General features: G+C 38.6%; 1 protein-coding gene across 4 annotated transcripts in view; it reads left to right on the top strand.

Moving 5' to 3' along the window:
- The window catches only part of LOC139144979 (neuronal acetylcholine receptor subunit alpha-3-like), a 51,207-nt gene extending 38,962 nt beyond the window's left edge, over positions 1–12,245 (top strand). For 2 of the 4 annotated variants that reach the window (XR_011554881.1, XR_011554882.1), the window contains exons 3-7: positions 6,133–6,177; positions 7,005–7,114; positions 7,724–8,708; positions 9,276–10,805; positions 10,881–12,245. Coding sequence is in view for 2 of the 4 variants with exons in the window: in XM_070715860.1 (XP_070571961.1) it covers positions 6,133–6,177; positions 7,005–7,114; positions 7,724–8,708; positions 9,276–9,476 (1,341 nt within the window). In the remaining 2 variants the exon portion in view is untranslated. Of the gene's footprint in view, positions 1–6,132; positions 6,178–7,004; positions 7,115–7,723; positions 8,709–9,275 lie in introns of all 4 variants that reach the window. The other 2 variants (XM_070715860.1, XM_070715861.1) reach the window with 1 other exon arrangement.
- Positions 12,246–18,443: the final 6,198 nt, after the last annotated feature.

Raw genomic sequence — 18,443 nt, 5'->3', positions numbered from 1 at the left:
TAGATGCACTAAGTAATATATATTGAACTTCTGATGAAATCTGTAATTTTGTATTTTTGGGGCAATTTTTGCCATTTTTGGTCAAAAAATGTGTATTTCCAAAACTACTTATCAGATAGCTTTGAAATTTGGTATAGAGGTTCCTACACATGAACTAAATGATATTTATTGAAATTATGATGAAATCTGCAATTTTGTATTTTGGGGGCAATTTTTGCCATTTTTGGTCAAAAAATGTGTTTCTCAAAAAGTACTGGTCTGATAGCTTTGAAATTTGGTATGTTGGTTTTTACAGATGAGTTTTGGTTTTTTGGGGCAATTTTAGCCATTTTTGGTCAAAAATGTGTATTTCCAAAACTACTCATCTGATAGCTTTGCAATTTGGTATACAGGTTCCTACAGATCACCTTAATGATATTTATTGAAATTATGATGAAATCTGGAATTTTGAATTTTTGGGGTAATTTTTGCCATTTTTGTCAAAAAATGTATTTTCAAAAAGTACTGATCTAACAGCTTTGAAATTTGGTCTACAGGTTTCTATAGATGAACTAAATTGATCTTTTGAAATTATGATGAAAGCTGCAATTTTATTTATGGGGGGCAATAGTTGCCATTTTTGGTCTGAAAATTTTGTTCTCAAAAAACTACTATCAGATAGCTTTGGTTGACATGTTCTTAGGGATGATCTGCTGTGATATATTCAAAGTATGATGAATCTTCAATTGTGTATTTTTGCAGCTATTTTTGCCACTTTTTTCTGGCCACTGCATTAAGCTATCAAAGATTTCCACCTCCATCAACATGTGTCAAAAATAGTTATTCTCTATAAAACACAGCGGAGCTATATCGGCCCCTAGGTCGCTTGTTATTTAGTAGAGATCAAGTCTGCCAGACAGATTACTGCAATATCGTTTAGATCGGGACAGATCAGGGCGTTGACTTTTGTTACGTCGTTCTTGTACATAACGGCAGCGTCTAAACATGTAATCTTGACAAAGTGTCGTCGAAGCCACAAAACCTCCAGTTTACGACCTGGTGTAAGTCGATACAGTGAAGAATGTCACGGATTTCATGGCTGTCGGAACCGTTGATCAGTTCAGGGGAAAGCTTATGATTCGTTTCAGTGCTGACATTTCAATTGATAGACGGATTAGATGAGATTTTCCTTCGATGCGACGCGTCGACACGCGCGTATGAGATTCACTGCGGTCACGTTGTTCCCGGGATCAGCGTAGCTATGAGCGGTATCAAGCCCCGTGTAATTTATCGAGCGTAGCGTATTTTGCGGCATTTGCAGGCCGAGCGCGGAAAGTCTGTAAAGAAACCAATTTCTGGATACTAATCTAATTCATCGGAGTTTTTCAGTACTCGGTTGGTTTCTCATTTTGTCTGTTCGTCTCGCCGCTAGGTCGTGAAACGGCTAAAAGTCCGCCATTTATTTAAGAGTCAACCGTTTTCAATTGAAAAATGCTGTTATGACAACACTCGTTAGTTAATATATACATGGTTTTATCTGTGCATTTTGCGACCCACAGTAACAGAATATTATGAACAAAATATTAATTGAAAGTTAGCGGACGCATAGCAGTTACTGTCTTCGTAATTTGTTTTGTCGCTCGTCCGGGAAAAAAAGAGGCAATGCTACCTAATATTTTTTGAACGCGTCACCTGTCGACGTCAGAACTATTGAGATGATAAAATGTGTCCATGCTAAAATGTACAATGTACGCTCAAAATTTTTTCACATTACAAACTAAATCCGCCACAGAATAGCAATCCGGTACAAGGATTGAAGGCTTACATAAACAGTGGTGGGACAATCCACAACAATAGGAGGCCCACACGTGTTGCGGGCCGTGTCAATATTTAACCATGTACACTTTTCAATCAGGATAACAGTGGTTCGCTGTATGTTGCCAGGTCAATATTTAACGATGCACATTTCTCAATCAAGGGTCACAGTGGTGCACTTTAGTCGATAAAGAACAGCGGACCCTCGATTAATAATGAATCGCGTTACTGTACGACAGGTTCGTGAAGTGAATGCAGTTTGTGATTTCGAAGACTACGTGTCTAGCACAATCCGCTGTTATCTTGTTCAGCCTCGGTCCCTGCATATCGACAGAAAAATAGAAGAATAATGCAGATAAAAAGGGTGATGGGGTCATTTCAGCCAGATTCTCATGAATAAATAAATAAATAAATAAAGATATGGTTTTTGAAACTTAAAATACTTATTTGGAATAATGGTCACCGCTGTCTGGTTGTCAGCCAACACATGTTGATATTAAACAATCAAATTTCATTGCATTCAGACCGTTGTTTTCTTTTTTTCTGCTCAAGTCTGCAAAATCAATGAAAGTCGGGTTATATGTATGTATAGCTAATTCTTATTATCGATTCTCCAGTTTGCTTAAGAACAGCTAAGCTGACGCAGTAGTACTTTTACTTTCTAATTTGGGAAAAACCGCTGCTGCAGCTTCATTCAAGTCAGGCTTCTACATGAATCCCCGGCTTGATTTCCTGGAAAGCCTAAAAGCGGAATTTTACGTTTCGATGCCGACGGTATACCAAGCTGGTCGATAGAAATCACCCTCTTTGCTCTCATCCAGTCCAACAGATGCACTCCAGTCCTTTTCGACCATCGCGGAGGCCCACTTTATACAGATTGGTTTAATTTGTCGCTCTGTTTACTCGTTAGATTAAAAACTGTGCCGGCAAAAGTACAGCGCGCTCATTAGCACGATCGAATCCGAGTGACTGGAAGAATAGTGCAGTGCCACCATCGGGCATGCACCAGTTGATCTTTTGAAAGGTTACCCAGAATATGAATATGTATTTTTTTCATTGTCTAAGTATATCACCAGTGCTTCAGAAGGCAGGGCGTGCCATGCTCATTCATTTTCATCGAACAATGGTTTTATTTCTCAGCTAAATTTCTTTTCAAAAACAAAAAAGGGTGAAACACACTGTTTTTCCTCTGGGTGTTTAATTTCCATTTTAAAAACCTTCCAAGATCAAGTGGCTAATCCTCAATAAGGGGCGAACGGGGTGACCTTAAAAACGACAAGCGATAATACTAGACATTGATGTGTGTCCGGGTCCCCTGAGAATAATTAGACCACCAGATCATGCGATTCTGGATCACGCAATCCCTCTGTGACCAATTATCAAATTTTATTGACATTTGAGAATCACTTTTAGGTTAAAGTTCAAAGCAGGCCAGTTGAAAAGTTCACACGATGACTCCATTGTCCTATTTGCGTTTTGTAGATTTCATAATCGGCCTACTCAGATAAAAATAAGAGAAATGAGTATGTTTGTTGAAAGTGCTCAGACCATACATTTGACCGTTGAACGAGAAATCAGATTCGATTGCATCTCTCTCGACTTGTGTTGGCTCACGTCATATTCTGTAAATAGGCCGACATCCGCTCCCGCCAAACGCCATTTTTTCCAGTTTTCAAACAGTTGTAGGCCGCCCATAAACAGCCGCGGAAAAGAGCTTGCGTTCTCACAATGACGAGAGCAGTGACGCAAATAGACGTGGTTGAGACGCCCTTAGTAAAGTTGGTGATTGAGTAGTTGTCGTTTGTAAATCGTCACCAATACATAATTCTAAGTATAGGAACTTGGTATGCGGCTTTTCGGTAGAGTGTATCGACTGTGATGAAGGATTGTATGTTGACATGGTGAAGGAACGGCAGATATCGTCTCCCCCATTTTTGGCAGTCTTCATCTGACAGCGGGTCACGAGAGCCAATTCTTGCATATGACTTCTTGCGCGGGTGTCGAGGGTTGGAGACAGGCTCACAAGCTGTGAAAGAGTTCAAAAAGCGAAATGTTACCGACTTTTGACTCCTCTGGCAGAGTAAATGAGTCGCCGAGACGTAAACGCGCTTCGATATTCAGTTGAAGACTTTCACAGTCGCTAGCAAAATCAATCATTAGTAAATGCCGTGCGCGCGCGCGCTCAGACTACAAAAGCCTTTCGCATATATCACATTTATTGGTTTATTGCTTAATTAAATTAATGGCCGTGAGTTGCCTGACTGTTACTGCTGCCAGTATATAAATATAAGACTGAAGAAATTAGTTCTACTCATGACCGTACCTTGAGAACGCATTCTGCATGTTCTGTATTCTCACTGAGACAGAGGTTGTGTTGGTGAATTGAAAATCAAAAAATTGAAACGTGCGCATATACGGCGAACTTTCAATTTAGAAGACCGAGCTGATGTGTAATTACTGTAGGCTGCGTCGTAGGTCAACACAATTCTCGCCAAACGTTCACTGTTAAAGCGCTCACAGACTTAGTAGCAGTGACGATTTACCATCGCCAACTTTACTTCCTTCATCAAACAAAGTTCCGAGCCTTGCTACCATATAATGAACCCACAATATTCAACCAACAGATCTTCAGATGAACATGTTACTCTGTAGTTATTAAAGTTTCCCGCTATGTACGGTTTCAAAGCGGGAAAATTTTGCCAACATAAAAGAGCCCCATAAATTATTGAACGTTTAGTAAATTTGAAGGGCAGAATCGTGTATTTTCAGAGCTCTGAACCCAGCTGTTTTAAACAATACTAAAAGCATTTTAATGTGGAACTACTATGCTTAGGAGGCCGTCTGTTCCTTTGTCGGAAAATCTGGCCATGGAGTGCAGGAGCTATCTCTACCGAATGCCGAATGTTTACCACGGTGCCATAACAGTACGTTTGTGATGTGTAATTAGATTCATGTTACTTTTCGGTAACTTTTTGTCGGTCTTGAATATGACAAAATATGACAAACCGTTTTGAATATTTACACCATTCAAACGCTTGATATTTTTATATTGTGGTGTGCCGCCCAAGTTGAAAACTTCTATACCCATGTACATTCCTTAAAAATGTGACCCATTGTTAGGGATTCACTTGACAAATCTGGAGAATTTTAACGTTAATTCTGTTGTATGTGAAGGTTTTCCTAAAGCACGTGACCTATGCTTTGTTATCGATCCATACTTAACTTTTTTCCGGATGAAAAATCGATCCATGTATGGGGATTTTTTCATGAAAAATTGACTCATTGGGGCGGCACAAACCCGTACACCTTTTCTATGGGAGACCTCCTGGAACACATCCCTGCAACGCAGAGCTGTCTCTTTAGTAGCCCACTACCGATGTCGATTGCTTCCGTGCCAATACCGACAGCGACACATTCCACTCAACTTGCACCTTGACCGAGCCTTTGCCTTTAAAAAGATTTACATAATGGCCCCCCTCCCTTTTTTGTGTTAGAGTTCCCTCTCTGAATCTGATTTATTGTGCCCTTTCGGGCCAAATAAGAAAACTACTCGTGCAAAATCGCACAGAAACATCAGAGTAACAAAAGATAGAACAATTTTAACAATATTATACACACCACCGACTTCCAACTGAATCACCAACTTGAAAGTATCGCTCGACCAGCTCAACGATCCCTCGGTCATTATTTTAATGACGGACAGTCCTGACAGTTTTAGTGTCTTAATGGGAAAAAGTGTGAACAACCCGCCACTAAAGTTACAGATAAGAATGTCTTTAAACATTACAGTCCAAATATTTGACAGCGTTGTCTCGTGTTCGAAGACATTTGCCCACTATTGTGTCCAGCGGCGTGGCCTCGGTCACATATTCCCGATATTGTGAGAGTAATACGTACGCTCGAGGGATAGCAGTTATTTTCCCGTACTCTGAGTGGAACATCTCGTTTTTTGCTTCAATCGTGTTGAGTTGTCTACGGACAAGTGTGAATGTCCTGCCGCGCTGTTAGGCGACCGTGCAGTTTGCCCGAACTTTTAAAAAGTAGTTCGATGTGCGCACACTTCGCTCTGTCAAAAAGAAAGTTCTTTTGATACTCGATCCGATAATCCGTCACTGGGGATTCTTGACAACTCCCCGAACCGTCTATATGGCTGTCCTTCCAAGGCATAACAAAAACTGTGTCACTACTGATGTAACATAACACATATTGTGACGTCAGGGCTACTGGGTCAGTGACATCAGGGAATCGGTTGAGACACTTTGTTTATCCTCAACGTTTTCCCCGTCGTACTTGTTCATTTCACAATAATAAAAAAGGTTGATTTTGTTTTGTCCGCAGGACGAGAGGAACCAGATCATGACGACAAGTATGTGGGTAAAACAGGTAAGCTCACCACCGTAGTTTTTATATTCCTCTCTTAATCTATCATTCCAGTGCGTACGTTTTATGTAAACGTAAGTTGATTGTTTATTAGCTGTACAGAGGCAAGGTAAGGCCTTTAAATTTTAACTATCAATAAGAAGAATCTTACACAGAATTACCTGACATAGAATTGAATCGAAAATTTTAAACATAAACACGAGGGAATATTGACAGTTCGGATATCGCCAGCATCGCTCGTCCCTGTCCACCAGCTCAGATCTTAGCAACACGTACAAAATGATTGCAAGCACTGAGACATGTTCAAGGTGCTGTTTGATTGTCCTTCCAGTCCTTCATTTCATGAGGTTTGGTGTTCAAATTTGAACTTGTAATGGCACGATCGTTCGTTTGAATTGTCGAAAACTGCTTCGCGTTAGGATGCACCGCATTGCTAGTCTAGCACAGAGTCGTTGCCGGTTCTTTAGAATCAAAGTGAACCTACGACATATGTGAGTCTCTTCATTAAACGTTACCATTGACAAATTTGAAATATATGCCATATCTCATTGTCAATCGGAAAGAAATTAAGTTTGTTTCAAAAATGGTTTAAAAGTTCGAAAAGTACAGTTTCGATAAAATCCAGAGCGGAAATTACAAAATTGTGAGAAGTTCGATCTTCCTGTTCTTTGGCATGCAGTGCTATATACTTCAGTTAAAGTGTCTTTCATTTATAAGGTGACTCAATACTGAAACGTGGTATCACCTTTCGGATATGTGTATTCATTAAAACCTGTGATATTAGATAAAACATTTAATTGGACGGCATATTCTTTCATATGTCTCCCCAGAAATGGAACGACTATCAGTTAACCTGGAACCCTGACCAGTTTGATGGTCTAACGCTGATTCATATACCAGTGCACATGCTGTGGATGCCTGATATTCTGCTATACAACAAGTGAGTATCACAGGCCGTTAGGGGGCGCCCATCTTCAAAATGGCAGCAAGCTGTTGTGCAGATCTACATGTCGTGTTGTGTAGTCCAACAGTAGTTGATGTCGCCCTTGAGAGAGGGTGTCCCCGCACAAAGTGAACCAGGCTTAGTTTGCTGTGTGATTGCTTCCTAGCACTTCTGGCTTCTATTAAATTTACAGAATAGCTCTATTTTCATTCGCCGTTCACTAAAACAGAAAAGTACTGAAAGTAATCACGACTTGTGTCATTGGTCATACTAGGCAAAACCTACCACTGAAGTTGAAATTGTCCGCTGAAATACACTGACTACCGCGATGTGCCAAATGATTTATACAGTACACATTATGAACAATAACTTTTTTTTCAAGATAGCTAGAAATTCGCTTCCACAAGAGAACAGCGTGATGCATAATCTCATTATGTTGACTATCTTCATGTTGTGTTCTGGACGTCTTTGAAGGTCATAGGTCAACTTGGGAACAGAATGTGTACTTCTTTCAAAATTAGCTAGACAAATAATCAACGTAAACAGCTAATATTTCCTTCATCGACGTTTCCTTATTGCCACCTTTCACCTCATGTTCTTTTTCAGTGCCGACGGTCCGTACGACGTGCAGTTTATGACCAACGCCTTGGTATACTCCGACGGCGTGGTACACTGGGTGCCGCCGGCCATCTACAAGAGCTCGTGCAAGATCGACATCGAGTTCTTCCCGTTCGACGAGCAGAAGTGCACGATGAAGTTCGGTTCATGGACGTACGGAGGCGGCGTCCTGGACCTGGTCATCATGGATGAGTACGTTGGGCAGGAGGATTACTGGGAGAACGGGGAGTGGGATATCGTGGAGTCGCCGGTCAAGCGGAATGCCGTCAAGTACCCATGCTGCGAAGAGATCTTCGTGGATGTCACTTTCACATTTGTGCTGCACAGGAAATCGCTGTTCTACATCGTCACCCTGGTCATTCCCTGTTTGTTGATTTCTTTTCTCACCATGCTTGTCTTCTACCTGCCATCGGACGCCTGCGAAAAAATCACCCTGTCTATCTCCATCCTCCTGGCCTTGATTGTGTTCTTGCTCCTTATCAGCGAAATCATCCCACCGACTTCGACGAGCTTGCCACTGATTGGTCGCTACATGTTGTTCACCATGTCGCTGGTGACCTTGTCCATCATTGCCACGGTCATCGTCATCAACGTCCACTTCCGCAGCTCCAAGACCCACATCATGCCCAACTGGGTGAGGAAGGTTTTCATCGACACGCTCCCCAAATTCCTACACATGGAAAGACCACCGAAAACTTACTCGCTCGCACAGGAACGCTTGAACAAGAGAAACATGAAAGGTAGCGAGGAGGGCCATTCGAACGGATATTACGATAAGAGATTCATGAAATCGGCTGCCAAGTACATGGTGAACACTATCACGCCATCTTTATTGGAGGAAATAGAAGGAAGAGAACAAACGAACAAAGGTTACCAGGAGTGTAGTTCAGAATTACCGATAGAATACAGAGAGGCAATAAGAAGCCTCCAATTCATTACAAATCATTTGAAAGCGGAGGACGCTGAAGACGATGTGAGTACTCTCATTTTCTACTTACACCGTTTAAGACACACACACTCACACATACATATTACACATACATACATACATACCTATTACATATATGAATGGATATACCCATCAATCCATTCGTCGATATGTCTGTATCTATGCGTCTATACATCTGTCCATCTATCAATAAATCTATTTATACATGTATCTATCAATTATATATATAATATATATATTACTATAACACATTACTTAAAGTATAAAGTAATTATATTTGTTTCTTAATTTTCCTAATATGTATGAATATATATATATATATATATATACATATATATATATATTACTCTACGTTTAGTGTATTTTGGAACACGTCGAAGATTGAAATTCATAAACGCTTCATGCACGTTGCATTATGTAATGCAATCTAGTATGAGTATATTGAATCACTCAGTTCGGATTGGTCCTTATAAATATGTCATCAATCTTATTGATTTTTTACGTTTAAATTGAATACATGAATTGTACATTCAACAAACCAATTTTAATCTACACTTCTTCATCTAATTTCCACATCTATTTATATTTCAGTCGAGTGAAGATTGGAAGTACGTTGCCTTGGTGATCGACCGCTGTCTCCTGTGGATATTTCTCATAGTTTGTGTGGTTGGCACGTGTTCTATTCTCATGAATTCTCGCGTGATGTGGGAAGGGCCAAATGAACACAATACCCCGCCTCTAACAAAACCCATTCTGGTTGAGAGAATAGCTTACAGCGAATACAGCGTGTAAACCAGTGACTTTACCCCCATCATGCAATATGGAATTTATATTTTTGTATACTTGATAAACCGATTTTATGCAAATATACAACATTATTAATGTAAAAACTGAGGAGACAAGCTGTGCTGTCAACCGACCTTCCATGTGACGCGGTTCGCTTGCTCGTCCAGAGCTTGGAAAAACCATTACCGGATTTGTAGACTCGAATCTTTTCAAGGCGACTAATTTAACGGATTTTGATCTGAATGACGTCATACATAAATGCAATAACGTGGCGTCGTTGTTAGAGTTTAATGTTCGTGTTGATCGTAGAAAGCAGGCCACATGCCACTCCTGCCCAGTGGCCAATCAGGGTAATCTCGTTGAGCGAGAGTATGATGAAGTACGTTTTGTAGTCAAAGCAATAATCGTAGGATTGAGTAGAGGTCGTGACTGAATGGATGGTTATAGATTACAATTACAGTATTGCAATACCGAAAGGTATTTTGTTCCACAAAACCTAGCGAGAGCTGTATGAAAGTTGTTATGTTTTAATACCAGATCTAAACCTACGTTGACCGTGTTTTCAAGATGGCGTCAGTTTAGATGATTTTCCCGTTCGTTTGCGCATGTCTCATTTGGGTATGATCACTTTAGGATGGGAGACGTTGTTTGTGTCAGATTAGTAGTGTCTGATTTGTAATTGTTGTTCAAGGTGGTCCTCCATAGCTTCTGTTTGGTTTTTGCTGCTTTGATATCAATTTGAGCCGCTCGACAAGTTCGATTATATGCGAACTTGAAACGGTCGGTTTTTACACTGTTTCGCTCTTCTATTCAAGTATTTTAGTGTTCGTAGTCTACCGCTAAAAGTTTTGAGCAAGCCATTTCCAAACGGTTCGTGCATTGTAAAGCCCACATCTTATCGTTCGGGAGTTTCATGCTTCCGCGGGGATAAGGTAAACTTGATTAGAGCGTGACAGGTACTACGTGGAACATAATATATGCACTTTCCGGGAAAGTGCCATTCTCAGAAGATTGACAACGGTACACTGAACCAACACTTCAAAAACCTTGTGCCGCTTTGCGAGTGCACAATTCCCAATTTTCACTTCAACGTCTACGAATAGGCTCTGTAAAACCAAATATTCCAACATGTTAAACACTTTTTTTTCAATTCTGTGCTTCCTCCGTGGTGGGACCAACATACAACATGACTAACAGCTCAGCTGCCACAATGTCAAACTGTCCACCAGTAATTTGGATCTGAAATGTATCATAGGGCCTTCGCACCGTACGACTGAGCGCAAAAATTGCTCAGAGAAAAAAAAAGTCACATGCGCAGTGGAACTACTTCTTTAGGCTACTTCGACAACTTTCTATGATTAATAAAAAGTTACACATTACCTTACTGGAGAGATTTAAGAGCTTCCTTAGTTTATGTCTTATAGAATACACTTCTCTATTCTGCACAAAATGACGTATTATCGGCAAAACCTTTGAATTTCTCTGGCATTTTACTTCAGCAGATTTTGTCAATTTTTGTTCAACGTTCAGAGATCTCTTTCAGACCCAAATCAGATATGCTATGATGCGATTCATAAAATACATATTTTGATATTATTTAAGCAGTACCCTCATGAGATGTGATCATTGACTCTGTCACTCGGCCGTAACTATAGTAACATTCGTCTTCGCAATGTCATACGTGCCCTACCTTTGGAATCGCAGAGGGGAAACACCAAGAATTCTTCGACTAAGATCAGAGCGCCACTCAGAACTTCAAAAACGTTTAATCTCGAGGGGTGAACCAGTTTGATCGTGAACGGGCACACTCATTTCGATCTCTCGTACAATTTTCAGATCGTAACGGTCAATTTACAACTGTGAGGACCATCTTAAAATATGCAACAAGTTGTCATTTAATGGGGATATTAACTGTCAAATGTTAAGCAATAATCATTTTGAAGACTTTCCAACCAGAAATCTCTACATTTTTCCGTTGATCAATAGACTTTTCTATTCACTCGAAGCGGCGATACGCTTGGTGAAGCTAGCTATCTTTTACAATCGATTTTAGTAACAAGAACATTTTACAAGGGGGAAGGTGGACATGCACGAAACCAAAGTTGCTGTTTTTTTTGTCAGCGTCCGTAAACATTCATAACCTTCATGTGAGTGAATGAAAGCGGACTAGTGTTTCAAAAACAAAACAAAAAAAACAAAAAAAAGAACATTTGCAACACTCAATTCCGTTTTATTTTTCTTCGTATTTTTAATGTCTCACTTGAAAACCACACAGCTCATGCACTGAGCGGTTTTGGCGAATCGTTTTCTGCGCATGACTACGCAACATCTGTTCAGGTACCCCAGTAACGACTCTCTCAATCGAATTATTTGTGCTGAAAATCGCGAATACAGCTTCAAAACTTTAGCAGGGGCAGTCCACCCCTTGTACGCCTGCGCACTGACATTCCTGTGAACTAAATTTCCTTTAAAAGAGATATCTTGTGTTACTTTACGGTGGTTTGTTTATAAAACGCATGGGCGAATTCACATTGGGTAACCACCATCGTTAACGAGGCCAAATAAATTAATGTCCACCTTCCCTTAACAACCGCATTATTCTCATGTGATATTTTTTTCTATTTAAGCTGAATTTGTGTGCTAACCTATTTAACGTTTGAGTAATTAATAAAATATGTAAATTTTGTCTTTTGACCTTTGAATTGGACTCAAGCAATGCTTTATCATTGTAAGGATTTATTGTGCTTTTTATGAATAAATGCTAAGTATAACACATTTTCAAATTTCGTGTTTATATTTATTGTATAAGCTTACCTGCTATATGGTTGGCGACGAATGTATGCGTATTAGCAATAATAATAGTGCACTCTGAATAGGTAAAGAGCGTATTGACGGGTCAGAATGCTTATTTCAGTGATCTTATATATATATATATATATATATATATATATATATATATATATATATATATATATATATATATATATATATATATATATATATATATATATATATATATATATATATATATATATATATATATATATATATATAAACCGTACACTCTGTGCCCAAGTTCAGAGGTTGCCATAAAGCCATTATGGTGATAACCGGGAGGGCACATTGTATACATTTTGTGTGTAATATATATATATATATATATATATATATATATATATATATATATATATATATTATATATATATATATATATATATATATATATATATCTATATATATATATATATAATATATATATATATATATATATATATATATATATATAAACAAATTACTTCATGTACAAAGTAATGAAATCTATAACTTAAGTTTCATGCATCCTGCAATCCTCAGATAGAAGTGGAAGGATATGTGTAAGAATGTCAAGCTAGTAATTCTTTCACTTCTATCTGAGGATTTCAGGATGCATGAAACTTAAGTAATAGATTTCATTACTTTGTACTTGAAGTAATTTGTTTATTTATAACGCTCTGCTTAGCATCGAGCACTGTAATTTCCCACGAGGACATCTGTATACTTCGATATACATATATATATATATATATATATATATATATATATATTTATATATATATATATTTATATATATATATATATATATATATATATCGAATATATCAATCCTCAGAAGTGAAAGGGTTACTAGCTTTATATATATGTATATAGTATGTATATATATATATATATATTATATATATATATATATATATATATATATATATATATATATATATATATATATATATATATATATATATAACATACATAAATATAAAGATATAAAGTTTACGGTAATCTAAGATTAGGCTTTGAAGTCCGTGAATTTGACAAACAAAGAAACTGATGACATGATGCGAACCAATGGATGCTCAACGTATTTCTCTGCGAAGTCATTAATCTAATGTCGTTATTGGCTAAAAATCGATAAGGTGTGTTCCTTGCCTTCGAAGTAATCATTTCCATGGAGACAAATTCCCATACTGGTATTGATATTTATTTGCATCGAATTTAAATTTGCAATTCTATCTGTAAAAGGCAATTTGCTTGCATTTTGGAGTGGAATCCGCATGATGGTGATTACTGCGGCTGGGCCCCGGTAATTAAAACCAGAACTCATTTTGAATTTGATTTCATATGTCTTTTTCATAGCCTGAAGGGATACATCTTGACAAAAATGAATGCATCGTTGGACGACCGCCTGCTGCTTTGTACTTAATTAGTAAAAGTAGAAATTCATTCGTGCAACGTCTTTGACAATTTATGTGGTTTTAACGTCGTAATTTTGACTAAATTATCGCACATTTTACATAGAATTGATAAAAATTAGTGGAGTAGGGAATCTTTTCCATCGCAGACTACATATTTTTATATCATAGTTTTATATTCATTGATTTTGCTATCGGAATTCAAACTCGCACATACGATCTGTTCAAAAGTACACGAGTGAAAGAAGCTAGACAGAAGGTATGGGCAAAATTTCTACTTACGTCAACTGAGCTTAATCAAAACTTGGCAACCAACGCCGTAATGCGATTAATAGGAATTCAAACCTCCTTAAGTGGAAAACGGTAGCCATATAGAGCTTAAAACGTAATGGTGCAACGAGGGCACTCAGAACTGATCGAAATATTCCATGCATGTGAATGTGTGAGATGTTGGAAATTTATAACAAACCTCAGTCGTAAATCCGGCCTTTCACATCAACGCGATATTATCCTATTTTCATAATGAACACAGGTGATGGAAGATTGTTATATATATCTCACGCCCTCAGCCGTGTTCTTCTGCAACTACAGCTAAGATTGCCAAGATTAACTTCAATTTAAAATGAAAAGTAACTTAATTTAAAATTGAAATTCTCTTTCCACATTAGTAATGCGAATTTTGTTCGAGGGGAAAAAACGGTGGCACCAGAGTTTATCAGGTGCTATGTTAGTTTATTCACGTACATGTAAGCCTTGGACCAGCAGACATGATATTTATTTATTTAATTTATTTATTTATTTACCCGTTTTTTATTTAATTATCTATCCATCTATCTATCAACTTTATTTATTTATTACTTATTTATTTACTTATCTATTTTTTCATCTATTTATTGTCAAACGTACATTGAAACAAATGACATCTTTAACGCATGGGCACGCAGGCACTACAAGGAAAAAACAACACTTAAAGTGATGTCATAGCGACTTGGGGGGGGGACCGACTGCCGCTAAACGTTTCAATAGTACACATATTGTGTAAGGGGTCACCAATGTAGACTGACCTTTGCAAAGTTAAGGATGTCTTCTGAATAATTGATTTGATAAATTGTCTTTTATCTTACTGGACGCAAATTATACAGTATAGGAAGGCGTCTTCTTCAGACGTTCCTTCAGAGTTATCGAAAGATGACAGTCGTCGTCGCTGTTTAATATTGCTGAGATACAGATGTGAATACTACGTCGGCCAACCATTAACCACGCGTTGTATAGCTATCAATTATATAGAAACGTAGAAATGTTAACACTAAATGGCAGTTTCTCGGTACAACTCTCGTTAAAATTATTCTCTCTCTCTCTCTCTCTCTCTCTCTCTCTCTCTCTCTCTCTCTCTCTCTCTCTCTCTCTCTCTCTCTCTCTCTCTCTCTTTCTCTCTCTCTCTCAGACACGCAAACATAAAAGCATACAAAATACTTTTTTTCTTTGAAAACTATTCACGTCAGAACAGAATCTAGGCCATGAAGCCTAGGCAATGAATCTCTTGAAAGGCTGTGAAATTTATTGAACCCAGAGGCACGGATGGAGTATATTAAATCCATCACGTGCGACTGGTCAACCCTCAGGACATTACTGATGGGTCTCCGCGACATATGAATGCACGTGACCTGTGATGAAAATATTCCTCTTTGCAAATATTTATCGCTTCCTCATGATATATGTATTGACATTTGAGACAGCTTTGACAGGGAGCCGGACAGAAAATACATCCTCTTGAAAATTTATTTTACCCCGGGATGATTTTTCATTCCGATAAACAGACAATTTCTCGTGGGGTATGCAATACTTCAATATCAACATGACGCTTTGACTACTGGCAGACTAAAACACACACACACACACACACTCTCTCTCTCTCTCTCTCTCTCTCTCTCTCTCTCTCTCTCTCTCTCTCTCTCTCTCTCTCTCTCTCTCTCTCTCTCTCTCTCCCCCCTCTCTCTCTCTCTCTCTCTCTCTCTCTCTCTCTCTCTCTCTCTCTCTCTCTCTCTCTCTCTCTCTCTCTCTCTCTCTCTCTCTCTCTCTCTCTCTCTACCGCGTGTTCAGTCAAATAATTGCACCAAGTGCTAATAAGCATTTGTGCATTATGCTGAAGGTAAGAAATATAATCAGGCCATCCGACCACTCGAAATGTATGAGAAATATACTTTGTTAGAGAACCAACAATAGTTGTATCTCTCTCCTCCTGTCTGAACTCTGTACATGTGTTATACAATCCAAGGCGGGCCAGTCAATTCAAAGTCATCGAAAACGACATTTCAGGGCGATAAAATCGGTTGAAGGGCTTGTCGTGGCGTGATACACTTAAATCAAGGGCGTGAACGTCCCTCTCCTAATACACACTGGCACAATTCTTGAAATAATTTCAAATCCAACCTTTCCTCACGCATGGCGTAGTGCATTGAGTTCATGGATGTTCACTCTTCTCTCCAAGCGTTCTTTGAGAATGTGTTGAAATACACCTTTATTGCAGTTTGTAGGTGTGTCGGTCAAACCACTGCAATACATATCTTAAAGGTATACAGTCACCTGTAATCTAAATATGCCCATATATGGTCAAAAGGGCGTTCCTTGGTATTCAAAATGCCCATGTGAGGGTGCTGTTTTTAAAAAGCGGCCACCCGCTTAAAATCTGTGATTGGTTAGATTTTCTCTTTCCATGGTAACTGTGGCAAAATTGCAAAAGGTGACAGTATACCTTTAAGGAACCATCAAAGCAGTGCGCACGAAGTGCAAGAAGTATGTGTACAAGTTATGTTCCCGATGAGGGCGCCCTTACTGCGGAGGAAACCATTGGCTCCATGACGGACGGTATAGGTTTCATATCAACGTTGTTTCCTTGTCCCAATGTTGGCTTGTCAACACCGCATAACGACAAACATGTCGAAGTGAGAGTAGGGCTCTCTTGGGCTAGTAGATCAACCTTGTATCACCTTCAACTTAGTTGACTGCGCGTTGACTTGAAGATGTTATTTCAGGAAGAAAATTTGTAGTGAGTTTTATGTTATCTCAAAACAGTTACCCTCGATCAGTCTGCCGGGGTGGATAATAAGGCCAAAGTAATTAAAGTCTTTGTTTTGCGTCCCCACCCGCTTAGGTTTTAAAGGTTTTCATGAAAAACACACACAGTGTATTTGAATAGGACATTTTAGGACATTCCCGCTTAGCTTTTGTGAACTAAAAATGTTGTTACATTTTTTATTTGCTGATATCAAATTACTTTGTGTTAATTTTCTTGTGTGTGTTTTTCAGCCGCTTATACGCGTACCTTTTCCAATTTTGAGTGGACGCAAAACAAAGAATTTCCTTTCTTTGGCCTAATGTAGGGAACGAACATTTCCCTAGATTATGGACGTCGTCCGGAGGTCAAATAGAATCTGCCGCCGAGAATGCTTCCTGTGTTCTTCTCCAAAGAAAATCTGAATGATACATAAAAGCTTCAGCTTTCTCTCTATTCTTATTTATACCATCGCTCAGGGTGATTAATGGGTAATTCCGAGACGGCTGGCAGCATGCAGCAGCTCATCATACAGCGGCCCCCAGGCGACGTGACTGTGCGTGGATTGGTGAGATTCTCATGATGTCTGCGAGTAATTATCTCACCCGATAATTTCAGTCTCCTAATAAAACGTAGCGAAGACTGAACAGGCTGCATTTCAAATTGTTGCATCGTCCATGTTTTTCATTTGCTAGACGTCATTCTCCACATCGAAGCAACCGGTTGTGAGTACTATAGTATGCTCGATTTGCAGCGCCCGCAACGGTTTCCGAAGGGAAATCTTTACTTACTTTTTCATAACTTTCCAATTCTTATCTTACAGAAGAGGTTACACTTGGTGTTGCGATTGCAGAATTGCTAGAATATCTTGATTACCCTGACTTTTTAAAACATACCCTGTACAGAAATGATGCTATTTGTCCACATCAATCATTCCACATTGCACAACTTACTACGAGGTCTTTTCATTATCATAGCAAATACCCGGATGTCCGCAGAATAAACTTCCAAAATCGAAGAATGACTTTTACAATGCAACACGGTAGTTTGGGTTCAAAATGTGCCCTAGTAGTTTTAGAACTTTCTATTAAATCAATTTGTGTAAAGAGGCGCACATGTCGGTTCAGACTTACGGAACAAGGATCTATTTTCATGAAAACGTGTGTTGCATCAGAGTGAATTAACAGGTAAACTATGGCGAATCTTACCAAAAGTTTAGCTGCTGTGCAAACTTTTTCCGCCATCAATTGATAGAAAGCATTTTGAATTTACACTCAGCAGAGTAAAAAGTGCTATACAGTGAGTACTTTTTCGTATGTTTCGAACTTAAATAACCTTTGGGCTGAAATTCGACAATTTTTGGTTTGAACTCGAGTTAATTCGATTTAATTCGATACTTCTTCAATGAAATCTCCAGATAAACCACTCAAAGCAATATCGTTAATTGAATTTCTTTGAAATAATAAGATGAGAATCGGCGAGCCATGTTTGAAATTTTTACGAATCACTAAATTTCCTAAGTAATTTTAAGACACTGAACGCCAAGTCTGAGTGAAGTGTGTGTCATTTCATAGAAACGAAAGAAAATATCGTTTTCAACGTATTCACTCTGTAATAAAACAAGGAAAATATCACGCATTAAGTGATAATAGGAAAAAACGGCGGTGCAGACAGTTTTTCAAGTTTGCGGCGGAT

The sequence above is a fragment of the Ptychodera flava genome, chromosome 12 (assembly GCF_041260155.1).
Source record: "Ptychodera flava strain L36383 chromosome 12, AS_Pfla_20210202, whole genome shotgun sequence".
Lineage (NCBI taxonomy): Eukaryota > Metazoa > Hemichordata > Enteropneusta > Ptychoderidae > Ptychodera > Ptychodera flava.
This window is presented reverse-complemented; position numbering and strand designations above follow the sequence as displayed.